Genomic DNA, 18,367 nt, shown 5'->3' with positions numbered 1-18,367 from the left:
AATTTATAATCTAAGTGGTCCCAGCAGAACATTGCCCTCATATCCCAGCAATATGCTGCCCTTGTCTTTGAGGAGATGACTCCTTCCTTTTTAACGCTCCTCCAGTGATATTGAGATAATGACAGTTTTACTGTAGGCTGTAAAGCACCATGTGGTGTTTGTGCCCTGTTTATACCGACATCTGGTGGTCAATACAGAAACTGCAATATATTATAATTTATTTTTATATGGATGGATATCTAATTCAAGCAGTATCCTGTTAGAACTTGGGTGTCTTAAAGGCCAGTGCTACATGGGAAATAAAATATGCATACAGCTTCTTCACAAAGAAAGAGAAGAGGCTCGCTAGTGCCACGAATTGGATGTAGCAATCCTTTTATTCTATGTGGACCATTTAATGAACCTTACCGCATAACTTAGGATATAAAGCCAAGCCTGAATCTCTATTTGCAGACAGCTGTTTCTGGGATCTTGCTCCTCATCAATGCAAAGTAGAAGACTGGTTAGTTGGGTGAGAGACCTTCGATGAAAGATATAAGACTACTGAGCTGGTGTAGAGAGATGTAGAAGCCATTCAATTCTCCCTACATCAACTTGGCATACTGCTTAGACCTTTGTCAAAGGCCTCTCACCCAGTTAACCAGTGTCCTACTTTGCACTGACGAGGGGCTAGATCCCCTAAACAGGATCTGCAAATGGAGATTCTTGTTTGGCTTTATATCCTAGGTCTTGTGATAAGGCTCAGGGGTTGATATCGAGTTATAGGATTGCTAATGATTGCTATCTCCAATAAGTGGGGTTGACCCTGTTCTCTTTCTTTTTGAAGATGCTACATAAATGGGTTTAAACCTTTTCGGATGCCCCCAAAAAACATATTTAAATTTAATTTTCAAAGAGGAAGAGAACAGGGTTAGCACCACCTATTGGAGGTAGTAATCCTATAAGTTGATATGAACTCCAGAGCCTAACCACATGAGTTAGGATATAAAGCCAAACCTGAATCTCCATTTGTAGACAGCTGTTTCTGTGATTTTGCCCCTCATCAGTGCAAAGTAGAATACTAGTTGGCTGGGTGAAAGGCTTTCTACGGATGTCTAAGGCTTATGCCAAGCTGCTGTAGGGAGCATCGCATGGCCTATATGTCTCCATACACCAGCTTGGCGATCTTTTGTAGGTAGAAACTTTACTCCTAAGACCCCCTCATCAAAGGCCTTTCATCCAGCTAAGCAGTATCCTGCTGTGCACTGATGAGTGGCAAGATTCCCAAAACAGTTGTCTCCAAATGGAGATTCTGGTTTGACTTGATATCCTATTTCATGTGGTAAGACTCTGGGGTTGATCTCGACTTATAAGATGAGGCCTAATAGTAAGTGGAGACATTACTTTTTTCCTTTTCATTCCCTTTGCCGTGTCACCATTCCTGGTTGGGCCATACATAATATTTGGCCCAAAAAATGTGGGGTCACACCTCTGTGCTTGTGTGACTATCTTCTGACTCAAGAAAGGCCTTTCATCCAGATAACCAGTGTCCTGCTTTTCACTGATGAGCGGCAAGATCCCCAAAACAGCTGTCTGCAAATGGAGATTCTGGTTTGACTTTATATCCTTTATATCCTATCCTACATAATATTTGGCCCATAAATAGAGGGGTCACATCTCTCTGTGCTTGTGTGACTTTCTTCTGACTATTCCCTCATCAAAGGCCTTTCATCCAGCTAACCAGTGTCCTGCTTTGCACTGATGAGGGGCAAGATCCCCAAAACTGTTGTCTGCAAATGGAGATTCTGGTTTGGCTTTAATCCTAGGTCATTTAGTAAGGCTCTGGGGTTGATATTGACTTATAGGATGGCTACCTCCAATAGGTGATGCTGACCCTGTTTCCTTCTTTAAAGATGTTATTAAAATAAGGACATACTTAAAGATTTAAAGCTATTTTAGCACAGGCCATCAACATCAGATCAGTCGGGGTGCTGAGCGTCGGACCGCCCATTGATGACATATTGATGATATAGGAAGCTTTACCGCTAATGTAAATTGGCTCCACAGTCAGAACTCAGCAAATTACAGACTACTGATATATGGAGAAGATGTCATGTCCCCGAATATGTTTTGCAGACGCTCAGGAGGATGAGGAGAATGACACAGTTTGCCTCCCACCAGATCCGGTGCTGAAAGACGTCTTGAGCCTCTCGGATGTAGAATGTTCTCTGTGTATTCGGTGAGTTATTAAGAGATTAAATAAGGAAATAAAGTAAAATTTCAGTATTTTTGTACTAAGTATACCGAATTCTCAGATTTATTCCTGTAGACGAGAGAATCGTGAACAAAAATCTATGCTGGGTGTCAGTTTTCTCAGCAAATTCGCAAGTGTCCACAATTCCTACGGATCTTGCTGCTGACTTTCTTGCAGACTTCAGCAGCTCTTTAAAAAAAAAACAACTAAATAAAGGATATTCACTTCTTATGTCACTTTTGCCATTCTTTGGAGCATTTCCATGCCAGTCTCGGAATATCCTGGGCGCCGCGGGATGGCTTTGCCTCATGTGTCTTTTAGAAGCCTCTACAATTTTTCGTGGACCACTCGGTAATCACGGGCATGTGAAATACTCCATTTGGTATCATTGGTACGAGTGCTGTATAAATGTGCCAATTAAAAAAAGTACAGTACCAGTGAAAAGTTTGAACACACCTGTTCATGCAATACTTTTCCTTATTCTTAATGGAATATGCTCATTGTAGATTCAGACTGAAGGCAGCAAAACCACGAGAGAACACACGGAAACGCGTGTAAAAGAAACCAGCACAGGGGTTAACTATGAAGAATTTAAGAATTAACCCAAAGGCTAAGTGCCCACGATGCAGAAATGCTGCATATTTTTCCTGCCAGGTAGAAGCGTTTGTCAAGCGTTTTTGCATGCGGGTTATCAAGCGCTTTTCCAAGCGATTTTAGCATCACTTGGAAAAGTGCTTGACAACTTGGTCACACTATATAAATCCATGCAACCGGCATGGATTTATATAGTGTGACCAAGTAATAGTTAAAAAAAAGAATAAGAATGGTAAAAAATAAAAATACAGACTATACTTACCTTCTGATGGCCCCGGTATTTTCTCTGCTCTGTCTGGTCTGTGGTATGGGTCGTGGGGTTGTGAAAGGACCTGCCATGACGTCATTGAGTCATGTGACAGGTCATGCGACCGCCGACGTCAGCGGTCGCGTGACCTGTCACATGACTAAATGACGTCATGGCAGGTCCTTTCACACCACTGCGACCCATACAACAGACCAGACGGAGCGGAGAAAAGACCGGGGGCCATTGGAAGGTAAGTATAATCTTTATTTTTTATTTTAAATTCTTTTTTTTACAGGTTCTATGGTACCCGGGTCTGGATGAGAGTCTCCTATTCTCCAGACCCGGGTACCATCCGCACATAGAATCGCATAATATCTGTATGTGTAAATGTGCTGACACGGATAATATGCATTTCAATGCAAGTCAATGGCGGCAATTACGCTGCGTGTCCGCAAAATTAATGGACATGCTGCGTATTTTTCCGCAGTGATAATCCGCAGCGGAAATTTCCGCAGCATGTGCACAGCACATGCGGATTATCATTGGGGACCATGGGGCACGTATTACCAAGCGTTTAATAAGCGTTTTAGCTGCGGAAATTCCGCGGCAAAAATGCTTGAAAAACGCATAGTGGGCACGCAGCCAAATTCTTTTATATATATTTATTTTGTGTTTCCATACTTGTTTGTTTGTGGTTTTGCTTCCTCCAGTCTGATTTTACAATGTGCAGATTCCAATATGAACAAGGGAAACCATTGTATGAACAGATTTGGCCAGACTTTTGACTGGTACTGTATGAAAATAAAAGCACCATGCCGAACATGTCTGCATTTCATAAGCAATGGCAAATAAAAGAGTTGATTTTGCAGCATTTCTAGGGTTAATAGAGTGAAGTTTTTTTAAGTTCCGCTCCCATCATATTTCCACGATGTTCTCTGCCTCGTCTATAGAGCAGCAGGACAACCCTTCAGTCTATTTGCAGGCACATTTAGCAGGATTTGGAAAGTTTCTGGTATGTTTCCCTGGAAACTGAATAGAAAAATGGTCTTTTTGTTGCAAAAATCCAAATCCGCCATAAAATGAAACAGATCAGTCATATTTCTTAAACATTATCTCGCGGCCTGAGTTCCTCTATTAATGCGCTGGAGAGCTGTCCGCCTCCCCTGGCTGGAGCCCTGAGTACATCAGTACGGTGTGTCAGAGGTTTAGTAACCTATTCCCGACATAGACCATAATAATATATCCTTTGTAGGTGAATGGTGCAGGTTCAGGAGTTGAGCCTGCTCCATACACGATGATTCCCAGCTGTGTTATTATACAGCCAGCACTTGCCTCTAACAGCAGTAATTAGAGCTAGCTCCACTCACTGCTGGTTAACCACTTATATGACGCTGCGAAATATTAGCAGTTGCATTTAAGTAGAGAGAACCGAGTGGGTTGTCCAATCAGGAGCTCATCCCTTTCATGACACTATTGTAGAGTGACGATGATTTGGGGGATTATTCCGTTTCAGAAACCCCCTGTCCACCAACTACAGTTATGTTTTAATAAAATCAATGTGAGCTTTACTTGCCCTCCCCTGGTCCAGCATTGAGTCTTCCCCGTCTGTTATTGTCTGCAGCCAATCAATGAGCTCAGTGGCTCTAAGCCGCCTACCCTGTCAACTTGGATAGTGCCACTGGGTAGCCTGAAGAGAATAAGACACCTGGTGTAGACTCAATGCTGGAGGGTAGGAAAAGAAAAAAATATATAATAAAATAAATAAAAGTAAATAAATTAAAAAAAAATAAAATTATATATATATATATATATATATATATATATATATATATATATATATATATATATATATATATATATATATATATATATATATATATATATATATATATATATATATTTTGAGGGTAAGGAAAAAAAAAAATAAATGCAAATATATACAGTGGGTACGGAAAGTGTTCAGACCCCTTTAAACTTTTCACTCTTTATTTCATTGCAGCCATTTCGTAAATTCTAAAAAGTTCTTTTTTTTCTCACTGAAGTACACTCTGCACCCCATCTTGACTGAAGTAAAAAACAGAAATGTAGAAATTTATTAAAAAATAAAAACTGAAATATCACATGGTCATAAGTATTCAGACCCTTTGCTCAGACACTCATATTTAAGTCACATGCTGTCCATTTCCTTGTGATCCTCCTTGAGATGGTTCTACTCCGTCATTGGAGTCCAGCTGTGTTTAATTAAACTGATAGGACTTGATTTGGAAAGGCACACACCTGTCTATATAAGACCTCACAGCTCACAATGCATGTCAGACCAAATGAGAATCATGAGCTCAAAGGAACTGCCCAAGGAGCTCAGAGACAGAATTGTAGCAAGGCACAGATCTGGCCAAGGTTACAAAAGAATTTCTGCATTATTCAAGGTTCCTAAGAGCACAGTGACCTGCATAATCCTTAAATGGAAGCAGTTTGGGGCCACCAGAAGTCTTACTAGACCTGGCCGTCCAGCCAAACTGAGCAATCGTGGGAGAAGAGCCTTGGTGAGAGAGGTAAAGAAGAACCCCAAGATCACTGTGGTTGAGCTCCAGAGAGGCAGTAGGGAGATGGGAGAAAGTTCCTCAAAGTCAACTATCACTGCAGCCCTCCACCAGTCGGGCCTTTATGGCAGAGTGGTCTGATGGAAGCCTCTCCTCAGTGCAAGACATATGAAAGCCCGCATAGTTTGCTCAAAAACACATGAAGGACTCCCAGACTATGAGAAATAAGATTCTCTGGTCTGATGAGACGAAGATAGAACTTTTTGGTGATAATTCTAAGTGGTATGTGTGGAGAAAACCAGGCACTGCTCATCACCTGCCCAATACAATCCCAACAGTGAAACATGGTGGGGGCAGCATCATGCTATGGGGGTGTTTTTCAGCTGCAGGGACAGGACGACTGGTTGCAATTGAAGGAAACATGAATGCGGTCAAGTACAGAGATATCCTGGATGAAAACCTCTTCCAGAGTGCTCTGGACCTCAGACTTGGCCGAAGGTTCACCTTCCAACAAGACAATGACCCTAAGCACACATCTAAAATAACAAAGGAGTGGCTTCAGAACAACTCTGTGACCATTCTTGACTGGTCCAGCCAGAGCCCTGACCTAAACCCAATTGATCATCTCTGGAGAGACCTGAAAATGGCTGTCCACCAACGTTCACAATCCAACCTGATGGAGCTGGAGAGGATCTGCAAGGAAGAATGGCAGAAGATTCCCAAATCCAGGTGTGAAAAACTTATTGCATCATTCCCAAGAAGACTCATGGCTGTACTAGCTCAAAAGGGTGCTTCTACTCAATACTGAGCAAAGGGTCTGAATACTTATGACATTGTGATATTTCAGTTTTTCTTTTTTAATAAATTTGCAAAGATTTCTAGATTTCTGTTTTTTTTTCTGCCAATATAGGGTGCAGAGTGTACTTTATTGAGGAAAAAAATGAACTTTTTAGAATTTACCAAATGGCTGCAATGAAACTAAGAGTGAAAAATTTACACCACCACTTTGGATTTATAGGGGAGAGCATGATCCAAAATAATACTGTAATATTGCAGTATACAGCACAAGCGATCAAGCGGCTGCAGGTTCAAGTTCCCTACACGAACTAAAACAAAAAAGTTTTAAAAAGAATTTAACAAGTTTTTTAAAGAAAAAAAATGAAAAAATACTGGTTTAAAATCACCCCCTTCCTCTCCCCAAAAAATAAAAAGTCCATTCTATCAACATGTAAAACTATTTGACCCATAAGTTAAAAGCCAAAAAGTAATACAAAAATAAATAAATATGGAGATGCCTGAATTGCTCCATTCCACAATTTGCTCAAAATATGCAATGAAAAGCTTTCAAAATTTACCGGTGTTTTTTTGCTTCTTTGCAGGATGTTTTTAGAGCCGGTGACCACCCCTTGTGGACATACCTTCTGTAGGGAATGCCTGGAACGGTGTATGGACCACCAGCCATACTGCCCACTATGCAAGCAGTGCTTACGGGAGGTAGCATGGACATTTCTCATCGGTGTTCATCTCACCCTACCTGCACTGTACAGCCTGTTAATTGTATAATGGTCTCCTTCACAGTATCTGAGTTTGGGGTCTTATCCCATCACTGCTCTCCTGCAGGATCTCATGACCACCATATTCCCTTCGGAGATGGCCGACCGGAGGCAGGTTCATCTTACCGAAATTGCTGAAATGTCCAAGTAAGTTGTTCGTTATGGTCAATAAATAATTGAAGTGACCCACCATCCATACCTTCGAGACTGGTAGTTCTTAAAAAGTTAGCCATTTATTTTTTTACATATTTTTCTCTCACTTTTACCTGTAACATCCCTTGCGGCGTGCTGGCATGGCTTACCAGCTCCCACCATGCAAGACCGCCATCTTGCCTATCAATCCAGGCTGCACACTTTGCTCCAGTACCTGCTGTGTCTCTTGTCTGATTGCTTAGGGCGGCGGCGCGGCTACTGCCTGATTCTTATAGTTACTGTGTGCGCACTCCTAATGCCTCCCCAGCCTATTGCTGTGAGTCACTGGATACTTAAACCCCCTCCACCCAGTAGGGGGTGCCTGAGCAAAACTTTCATTCGGTGTGTTCTGTGCAACTGAGTTGCCAGATCCCGTCCTGTATCTTGTCTGTTACCGCCCCTGGGGGCTGTATACCCAGGCCTGTTAACTGTATCTGTGACTTCTAGTCTGTCTCCGCCACCCTGGGGGCTGAGTTCCCAGGCTTGTTCCTGTATCTTATTCCTGGTTCAGTTCCTGTCTGAATTGTGTCCTAGCCCGTTACCTGTTTCTCTCTATGTCCGAGCCTTCCCTTTTCCTGCAGTGTCTGAATCTGCACCTAACTCCAACTCGTTGTCTCTGAACTTCTGTTTGTGAGTTTTGTGTACACTCGCTACTTCATTGTAAGTACCTTGTGTGTATCTGGTTCTGCTTGTTCACCGCACCTGCGGTTTTGCTCCGCTCTGCTTGTCCACCGCACCTGCGGTTTCACTCTGCTCAGCTTGTCCACCGCACCTGCGGGTTTTGCTCTGCTCTGCTTGTCTACCGCACCTGGGGTTTTTGCTCTGCTCTGCTTGTTCACCGCACCTGCGGGCTTTGCTCTGCTCTGCTTGACTACCACCTCTGCGGGTTTTTCTCTGCTCTGCTTGTCTACCGCACCTGCGGCTCTGTTCCTGTGTCCCAGTCTGTACTGGTCCCTATCCTGCTTGTGTTCCTACCTGCCAGTGTCCACCTGTCTGCATGCCAGCCGTGCCTGCCAGTGTCCACCTGTCTCCATACCAGCCGTGCCTGCCAATACCCACCTGTCTGCATACCAGCCGTGCCTGCCAATACCCACCTGTCTGTATGCCAGCCTAACCTGCCTGTTCCTGCATTCCCCGGGGTGGGTCAACAGATGTGACCGGGGTCTGACCTGGAGTAGCACCTGGTCCCTCTGCTCGGTTCCTCCCTGGTTCACTGAGTCGACTGAGCCGCCGTGTGACTTTGGTCGGACCGAGTTGATACTTAGTTACGCCCCTCCAGGCACTCCTCGGTTCATGGTCCAGTGGGATCACTAATCATGCTCATGCCAGTCAGTCCGGGCGAGTGCGTAACATTACCTATTTTATCTCATTTTACATTATCTCCTGACCCAAACTCTACAGCTTCCTATATGCTTTTCACGCTGCTTAAAGGGAATCTATCAGCAGATTTTTGCTACCTCATCTGAGAGCAGCATAATGTAGGCAAAGAGAAGCTGAATCCAACGATGTATCACTTAGTTTACTGGGTTCAGTCATTCTCACACAATCAGAGCTTTTAGATTTAGCAATGCAGCAGAGCTGAGGAAGCTAACCCCGCCCCCCACCCTGCTCTGTATGTACAATGTCTTTTGACAGTGAGCTGCTTATCACAGGTGGGGGTGGAGTCGCACTAGCATAGTAGCTGTAGTCCAGACAATGATAATCACCAGGTGATAAAACCTTAAATGCAAGTAAACAGCAGCACACAGCCTGACATGTGACACATCATTGAAATCTGTGTTTTAACCCCAACCTCATGCTCTCCTCAGATTACTTTGCAAAAAACTGCTGACCGATTCCCTTTAATTCAGGTGTGGAGGCCCGCATCTGGTCCAAAACTTGCCTTCTGTATACGGATCTGCATGTAATTAAAGGACCTTGTGGTTTTAGAGAACAGATGAGTCAGTGTGAAATGTGGAAATCAACATCAGGTCAATATAGTGAACCCCTTAACCACCTTTCAGGATAATTTTTATTTTTTATTTTAATGCATTTGGGGCTAAAAACTTGATTTTTGCAATAATACAAATGCATAGGTTGCCTTCCAAAGCGTCTGTTATGCGTTGTCTATTGCTGGCTGCAGGATGAGTTAACTGATAATCCATCAGCGAGCTTGTAATTTTTTTTTTTTTTATCTCTTTTTTTCTGAGCTCCTCTCAGCTGATTTTATGACCGCAGACCACATCAAAGTTGAACGTGCAGGGAAAGAAAGAGGCCGAACGGTTCAACATTTTTAATGAAACTTAATTGCAAAAACGATTTTAGCTCCAAATACATGCATTTAGGGCCCCCAAAAATAGATAACATCTTCTGAACCTCCCATAGACTTTAAACGTCCCACTCTGCAGTGAGGTTCTAAAGCATTGCTGCATCGTAGCGAAGCTGCACGTGGTCGAGTAGCTGCGGGAACCCATAGAGAAGACAGAGATGGTTCATTACTGTTTCTGCCTTCTTGATAAAATACATAACCTCTTCAGGACCACCCATAGACTTTAAACGTCCAACTCTGCAGTGACGTTCTAAAGCATTGCTGTATCGTAGCGAAGCTGCATGTGGTCGAGTAGCTGCTGGAGCAGGGATCCCCATAGAGAAGACAGAGACAGTTTATTACCGTTTCTGCCTTCTCGATCGCCTTATACACAGTGCTAAATAAGCACTGTGCACACAGGTGCATTTCTTTTTTTTCCAAAATGTTTTAAGCCAGTCAGTATGTCCTGACCCAAACTGATCAGCTTAGCAGGTGTATACATAACGCCGGTGAGTCCAGTAGGAAACCTACTGCCGATCCTGACATCACAGTCAACACTCACACTATGAATATCATACGTGTGAAACCGGCCTAAAATTTATTTATTTTTTTACTAAAATGTGGTCCCTACTTGATGTTCCTTATTAAATGGACAGAAATATTAAAATTTGCCGCTGCCACACATAAAGCCATTGTGTTTCGATCTGCGCCTTCCTTCTCGAAAATGAATGAGACATTGAGGTTGAAGAAAAGATAATTACTATAGCGAGAGCAGCTTAACGGGATAACAGAGATCATTAATTGTGGGCCCTTCCGTAATTACTTCGCTGATACAAAGTCTCGGCAGGTGGAATTACAAATTTGCCCTTAGATATTCTGCCGTAATTAATGTGCTCGTCCTGACCTTCGAGGCCTAAAAATGAGGATTCCTTCACCTCTATGTAAATTACTTCTCTCTGAAGTCTGCAGTTTGGGCTAGTCATGGGCTCAGATCTTTTCGGCACAAGTTGAATCGCCTTTTTATAGTGAATCTGTCAGACGGTTTAGACCACACCCCTTTTTCCAAGCTCCACCCATTTTTTTTATTCTTTTATTATTTTTTTTTTATGTGCTCATTTAGCAACTTTTCTACCCCAGTTTTCTGGTGTGAAATGCATGATGAATTCCCTTTCTGAATCTCTTACTTCTAATGTTGGATATACTATTTGGGCAAATGAGGCTTCTGCCTAGGGCCACCTCTTCAGGAAAATGCATGTTTTTTTGTAAACCCTGATAGAATTATTGAGTTTATTTTGGTTGCATAATGCAGAATTATCTGTTAATTGGTGTCAGGTTAAAGGATATTTAACACCTATCCATGACATGTATAAATGTATGATCACAGGGAGAACAGGGTGCTGGTGTACTTGGTTTAAATGGAACGGTAGTGTACATGCATGAATGCCACGCATATAAAAATATTTTACCTGGTGTAATTGCCGCTGTTCTCCTGAATCCGGCGATGTCTTTCTTTTGTTCCTGCACCTCTCCATTCCTAAGATATGGCCCCCTTTTCTTTGCATGTAAATATAGCCTTGTAAGCCAAGAGGGCGTGATCTTCAGAGAACAGGTAATCACCACACCCACTTGGCTAACAAGATTACATTTATACATAGAGAAGAGGGGGCCATATCTCAGGAACGGAGAGGCGCAGGAGAAAAAGAGAAACATCGCCGGATTTAGGAGAACAGCGGCATTTCCATAATTTAAAAAAAAAATACATCATTAAGACACTGGTCCTATTTAAAGGGATTGACAACCTATTTTGAACGCCCCTAGTGTACTAAATAAAATATAAAAAGCATTCTTACCTACCAGATCAGCTCGGAGGAGAGGAGCAATGCAGTTGTTTTTTATCTTTTAGGACACTGAGCGGGAGAAATGAGTCTTCCATTAGTGGACAATCCCTTTAACACCATACAAGTAATAGGGATAAGAGCTGTAAAACTAGAAATAAAATTCATTCTCGATACTGTTTTTCTAGTGACTAGAAAAATCTTTCATCAGTAAATGACGGGATGATGTGGTGTTTCCTGATGGAAGCTCTCGCAACAGACCACATAAAAGTTACTGACTTATTGTTCATTACGGTTGGTTTCAGTCTGGTTAGCCATGTGCCAATCTTTGTGTGCACCGTGGCCTTCCCCGGAGTCCCCTGTCCTCTCCATGTGTTCGAACCACGTTATCGCCTCATGATGCGCCGCTGCCTTGAAGCCGGGACTAAGAGCTTTGGGATGTGTCTATATGAAAGCGGCAAAAGGTACTGATCAGCGATCCTATATTTCTTGGGTATATTCTTCCAAAGCTTACATCATACAGTAACACAAACACCACCAATATGTATAAAGTTGTAGTTAGGCTAGTAGTAGTAGTAGTTGTCACATATGAGGAGTCCATTGGCCAGTAGCGCTCACTTCAAGGACAACATTGGAAGACTTAGTAATCAGTTTGTCACAGAGCAGTTTTGACAAGTAGGAATTGTCCAAAGCGGAGAACCCCTTTAAAGGGGGATCCGTCATTTGCCATACATATGTCATTTTTTTTACCCAATGTGAATTCCGCTGTTCTCCTGAATCCAGCATTGTTTTTCTTTTGTTTCTGCTCCTCTCTATTCCTGAGATATGGCCCCTTCTTCCCTGTATGTAAATCCAGTCTTTCAACAACTCTTTATAGAAGTCTAATTAATGACCACGCCCACTTAGTTGAAAAGACTAGATTTACATACAGGGAAGAAGGGGCCATATCTCAGGAATGGAGAGGAGCAGGAACAAAAGAAAAACATCGCCGGATTCAGGAGAACAGCGGCAATTACACCAGATAAAAAAATGACACATGTTTGGCAAGTGACCGGTCCTCTTTAAAGGGGTTCTATACTTTGGATAATTCCTTCTCTGGGAAAAACTGATCTCCTGATGCAGTCCACCCAGCGACCAGCTAACAAATTAGCGAGCATTCAATTTTTCTGCCTTGCCAACACAGCGAACATAAAGTATTTACACTAGGTAAAACAAATTATACATTTCTGACAAGTGACAGGTTCTGTTTAATTTTTCACTGTCAACTGTTGACCCTTCATCCATGATTGTTGGTTTGTGCAGCTTTGCAGACTACGGGTGTATGCTGGAGATCCAGCACTTGGACTATTTACCCGATGGTCGGTCATTGGTGGAGACAGAAGGCAGAAGACGTTTCCGGGTTCTTCAAAGGGGCCTGTTAGATGGATATCACAAAGCGGAGATAGAGTACCTGGTGGACAAGAAGCTGGAGGGCGAGGAATTGCAGGAAGTACAGAGATTACATGACATGGTGTATCAGCAGATTGAGGAATGCTTCTCCCAGCACATCGGAAGCCTTCCACGCCGCATCTTCATGCATCATGCCAGCCCACCTCCCAAAGAGGATGACATACAGGTCAGTGCTCACAACAGAAAAAATGGTACGGTGTTATGGTGGTCATGCTCAAAAGAAGTCAGGTGTGCTGATTTTTGCTGATCAGTTTAATTGAGTCCTGCACCATTTAAAGGGAGCCTGTCGGGACAATTTTACTACTGCACCTAGTAGTATGGCGGTATAAATAAAACAATACCAGTCTTTCGGTAATCCGATGTGCTAGAACTGAGAAATCTGGCTTTGAAGAAAATTAGCCTGGAGATGCATTGGGGAAATGTTGATGTTCTGAGATTGCATTGGCACTTCCCCAGTGCAATCTCAGAACATCAACACCCCCCATTGCAATCTCAGAATATCCACACGCCCCCAGTGCTATCTCAGAACATCAACAACCCCCACCCCCCAGTGCAATCTCATAACATCCACACGCCCCCAGTGCAATCTCATAACATCCACACGCCCCCAGTGCAATCTCATAACATCCACACGCCCCCAGTGCAATCTCATAACATCAACACGCCCCCAGTGCAATCTCAGAACATCCACACGCCCCCAGTGCAATCTCAGAACATCCACACGCCCCCAGCGCAATCTCATAACATCAACACGCCCCCAGCGCAATCTCAGAACATTAACACGCCCCCAGTGCAATCTCAGAACATTAACACGCCCCCAGTGCAATCTCATAACATCCACACGCCCCCAGCGCAATCTCAGAACATCCACACGCCCCCAGCGCAATCTCAGAACATCAACACGCCCCCAGCGCAATCTCAGAACATTAACACGCCCCCAGCGCAATCTCAGAACATCAACACGCCCCCAGCGCAATCTCAGAACATTAACACGCCCCCAGCGCAATCTCAGAACATCCACACGCCCCCAGTGCAATCTCAGAACATCAACACGACCCCAGTGCAATCTCATAACATCCACACGCCCCCAGCGCAATCTCATAACATCAACACGACCCCAGTGCAATCTCATAACATCCACACGCCCCCAGTGCAATCTCAGAACATTAACACGCTCCCAGTGCAATCTCATAACATCCACACGCCCCCAGTGCAATCTCAGAACATCAACACGACCCCAGTGCAATCTCATAACATCCACACGCCCCCAGTGCAATCTCAGAACATTAACACGCCCCCAGTGCAATCTCATAACATCCACACGCCCCCAGTGCAATCTCAGAACATCAACACGACCCCAGTGCAATCTCATAACATCCACACGCCCCCAGCGCAATCTCATAACATCAACACGACCCCAGCGCAATCTCAGAACATTAACACGCCCCCAGTGCAATCTCATAACATCCACACGACCCCAGCGCAATCTCATAACATCAACACGCCCCCAGCGCAATCTCAGAACATCAACACGCCCCCAGCGCAATCTCATAACATTAACACGCCCCCAGCGCAATCTCAGAACATTAACACGCCCCCAGCGCAATCTCATAACATCAACACGCCCCCAGCGCAATCTCAGAACATCAACACGCCCCCAGCGCAATCTCATAACATCAACACGCCCCCAGCGCAATCTCATAACATCAACACGCCCCCAGCGCAATCTCAGAACATCAACACGCCCCCAGCGCAATCTCAGAACATCAACACGCCCCCAGCGCAATCTCATAACATCAACACGCCCCCAGCGCAATCTCAGAACATTAACACGCCCCCAGTGCAATCTCAGAACACTAACACGCCCCCAGTGCAATCTCAGAACACTAACACGCCCCCAGTGCAATCTCAGAACATTAACACGCCCCCAGTGCAATCTCAGAACATCCACACGCCCCCAGTGCAATCTCAGAACATCCACACGCCCCCAGTGCAATCTCAGAACATTAACACGCCCCCAGTGCAATCTCAGAACATTAACACGCCCCCAGTGCAATCTCAGAACATTAACACGCCCCCAGTGCAATCTCATAACATCCACACGCCCCCAGTGCAATCTCAGAACATCCACACGCCCCCAGCGCAATCTCAGAACATCCACACGCCCCCAGCGCAATCTCAGAACATTAACACGCCCCCAGCGCAATCTCAGAACATTAACACGCCCCCAGCGCAATCTCAGAACATCCACACGCCCCCAGCGCAATCTCAGAACATCAACACGCCCCCAGCGCAATCTCAGAACATTAACACGCCCCCAGCGCAATCTCAGAACATCCACACGCCCCCAGTGCAATCTCAGAACATCAACACGACCCCAGTGCAATCTCATAACATCCACACGACCCCAGCGCAATCTCATAACATCAACACGCCCCCAGCGCAATCTCAGAACATCAACACGCCCCCAGCGCAATCTCATAACATCAACACGCCCCCAGCGCAATCTCAGAACATTAACACGCCCCCAGCGCAATCTCAGAACATTAACACGCCCCCAGCGCAATCTCATAACATCAACACGCCCCCAGCGCAATCTCAGAACATCAACACGCCCCCAGCGCAATCTCAGAACATTAACACGCCCCCAGCGCAATCTCAGAACATTAACACGCCCCCAGCGCAATCTCAGAACATTAACACGCCCCCAGCGCAATCTCAGAACATCCACACGCCCCCAGCGCAATCTCAGAACATCCACACGCCCCCAGTGCAATCTCAGAACATCCACACGCCCCCAGCGCAATCTCAGAACATCCACACGCCCCCAGTGCAATCTCAGAACATCCACACGCCCACAGTGCAATCTCAGAACATCCACACGCCCCCAGCGCAATCTCAGAACATTAACACGCCCCCAGCGCAATCTCAGAACATCCACACGCCCCCAGCGCAATCTCAGAACATTAACACGCCCCCAGCGCAATCTCAGAACATCAACACGCCCCCAGCGCAATCTCAGAACATCCACACGCCCCCAGCGCAATCTCAGAACATCCACACGCCCCCAGCGCAATCTCAGAACATTAACACGCCCCCAGTGCAATCTCAGAACATCCACACGCCCCCAGTGCAATCTCAGAACATTAACACGCCCCCAGTGCAATCTCAGAACATCCACACGCCCCCAGCGCAATCTCAGAACATCCACACGCCCCCAGCGCAATCTCAGAACATCCACACGCCCCCAGCGCAATCTCAGAACATTAACACGCCCCCAGTGCAATCTCAGAACATCCACACGCCCCCAGTGCAATCTCAGAACATTAACACGCCCCCAGTGCAATCTCAGAACATCCACACGCCCCCAGCGCAATCTCAGAAAATTAACACGCCCCCAGTGCAATCTCAGAACATCCACACGCCCCCAGTGCAATCTCAGAACATCCACACTCCCCCAGTGCAATCTCATAACATCAACACGACCCCAGTGCAATCTCATAACAACCACACGACCCCAGTGCAATCTCATAACATCCACACGCCCCCAGTGCAATCTCATAACATCCACACGCCCCCAGCGCAATCTCAGAACATCAACAACCCCACCCCCTGTGCAATCTCAGAACATCCACACGCCCCCAGTGCAATCTCATAACATCCACACGCCCCCAGTGCAATCTCAGAACATCCACACGCCCCCAGTGCAATCTCAGAACATCCACACGCCCCCAGTGCAATCTCATAACATCCACACGCCCCCAGCGCAATCTCAGAACATCAACAACCCCACCCCCTGTGCAATCTCAGAACATCCACACGCCCCCAGTGCAATCTCATAACATCCACACGCCCCCAGTGCAATCTCAGAACATCCACACGCCCCCAGTGCAATCTCAGAACATCCACACGCCCACAGCGCAATCTCAGAACATCCACACGCCCCCAGCGCAATCTCAGAACATTAACACGCCCCCAGTGCAATCTCAGAACATTAACACGCCCCCAGTGCAATCTCAGAACATCCACACGCCCCCAGTGCAATCTCAGAACATCCACACTCCCCCAGTGCAATCTCATAACATCAACACGACCCCAGTGCAATCTCATAACAACCACACGACCCCAGTGCAATCTCATAACATCCACACGCCCCCAGTGCAATCTCATAACATCCACACGCCCCCAGTGCAATCTCATAACATCCACACGCCCCCAGCGCAATCTCAGAACATCCACACGCCCCCAGTGCAATCTCAGAACATCCACACGCCCCCAGTGCAATCTCAGAACATCAACACGACCCCAGTGCAATCTCAGAACATCCACACGCCCCCAGTGCAATCTCAGAACATCCACACGCCCCCAGCGCAATCTCAGAACATCCACATTCCCCCAGCGCAATCTCAGAACATCCACACGCCCCCAGTGCACTTCTAGGCTAATTTGCATGTACCTATAAAACTCGATTTCTCAGCACTGGCACATCAGATTACTACAAGATGGGTATCATTTTTATTGTTATAGAAGGACCTATACAGTCATACTACTATCTTCACTAATAATCTCCTACTGATCGGTATCTTCATGAGTACCCTAGACTTAAAGGGAACCTGAGTGCAGTGTTTGGCTGTCCACAGCAGTGCCATAGGCTTTGAACGGAGCAGTAGGTTGCATGTATGACCTGCGCTCTATTCTACTCCTGGCTGCGGTCCTATCTAGTGGATAGGTGATCATTTCACTGGAATACCCCTTTGTCTCCTTTCCGATCTATACTTCCCACGCCAGGTACAGGTGTATGGAGCAAGCTTGTGAGATTGTGGGTGCCATCTTTGTACTCCCATAGGAGATCGTCATTCACACTGGCTGTACACTGCAATTCTAGAGTATTGCAATGTATCATACAAGCGATAATTGCAGGTTCAAGTCTCCTAAGGGGAATTACAAAAATAATTAAAATTTAATAAAATAAAAAAATATATATATTTTTATCGCTGTGCCCTTACAAGTCTGCTCTATGAAAATATCAAAATAATATAGTAAATGCTTTAACAAAAAAATAAATTGGCGATTCTCGCTCACCTCATATTCTAAAAAAGAAAAAAAAATTGTACCATTACAAATATCAGCTTGCAGTGCAAAAAATCAAGCCCTCACTCCTCCATCAATGCAGAAATAAAGAGTTCCCCCATCACCAAAAATGGTGACAAACCCAATTTCGTTTTTCAAACTTATGACTTTTTTTTAAATTTCTGACGTATAAAAAAAAAATATATATATTTTTTTTTGCTAAGGCCTTAATTGTGCTGATTTGGAAAATTATGATTCTAGATCTGTTTTTTTTTATGTCACATTGAAAGCGGTAAAAAAACAAAACCCAAAAATAAATGGGGAAATTTGCATTTTTTTTTTTCTATTTTATTCTTAATTTTTCACC

The 18,367-nt window shown here is 44.8% G+C and overlaps 1 protein-coding gene across 3 annotated transcripts in view; it reads left to right on the top strand.

Moving 5' to 3' along the window:
- Positions 1-18,367, top strand: part of LOC141164504 (LON peptidase N-terminal domain and RING finger protein 1-like) — a 307,283-nt gene that overhangs the window by 46,328 nt on the left and 242,588 nt on the right. For all 3 annotated transcript variants that reach the window (XM_073649847.1, XM_073649848.1, XM_073649846.1), the window contains exons 6-10: positions 2,116-2,218; positions 6,994-7,108; positions 7,193-7,314; positions 11,787-11,945; positions 12,784-13,096. In XM_073649847.1, coding sequence (XP_073505948.1) covers positions 2,116-2,218; positions 6,994-7,108; positions 7,193-7,314; positions 11,787-11,945; positions 12,784-13,096 — 812 coding nt within the window. The remainder of the gene's footprint in view (positions 1-2,115; positions 2,219-6,993; positions 7,109-7,192; positions 7,315-11,786; positions 11,946-12,783; positions 13,097-18,367) is intronic.

The sequence above is a fragment of the Phyllobates terribilis genome, unplaced genomic scaffold (assembly GCF_046119375.1).
Source record: "Phyllobates terribilis strain yellow unplaced genomic scaffold, ASM4611937v1 Scaffold_10__3_contigs__length_209671492, whole genome shotgun sequence".
Taxonomy (NCBI): Eukaryota; Metazoa; Chordata; class Amphibia; order Anura; family Dendrobatidae; genus Phyllobates; species Phyllobates terribilis.
The sequence above is the reverse complement of the archived record's forward strand: the minus strand, read 5'-3'. Positions and strand labels throughout refer to the sequence as shown.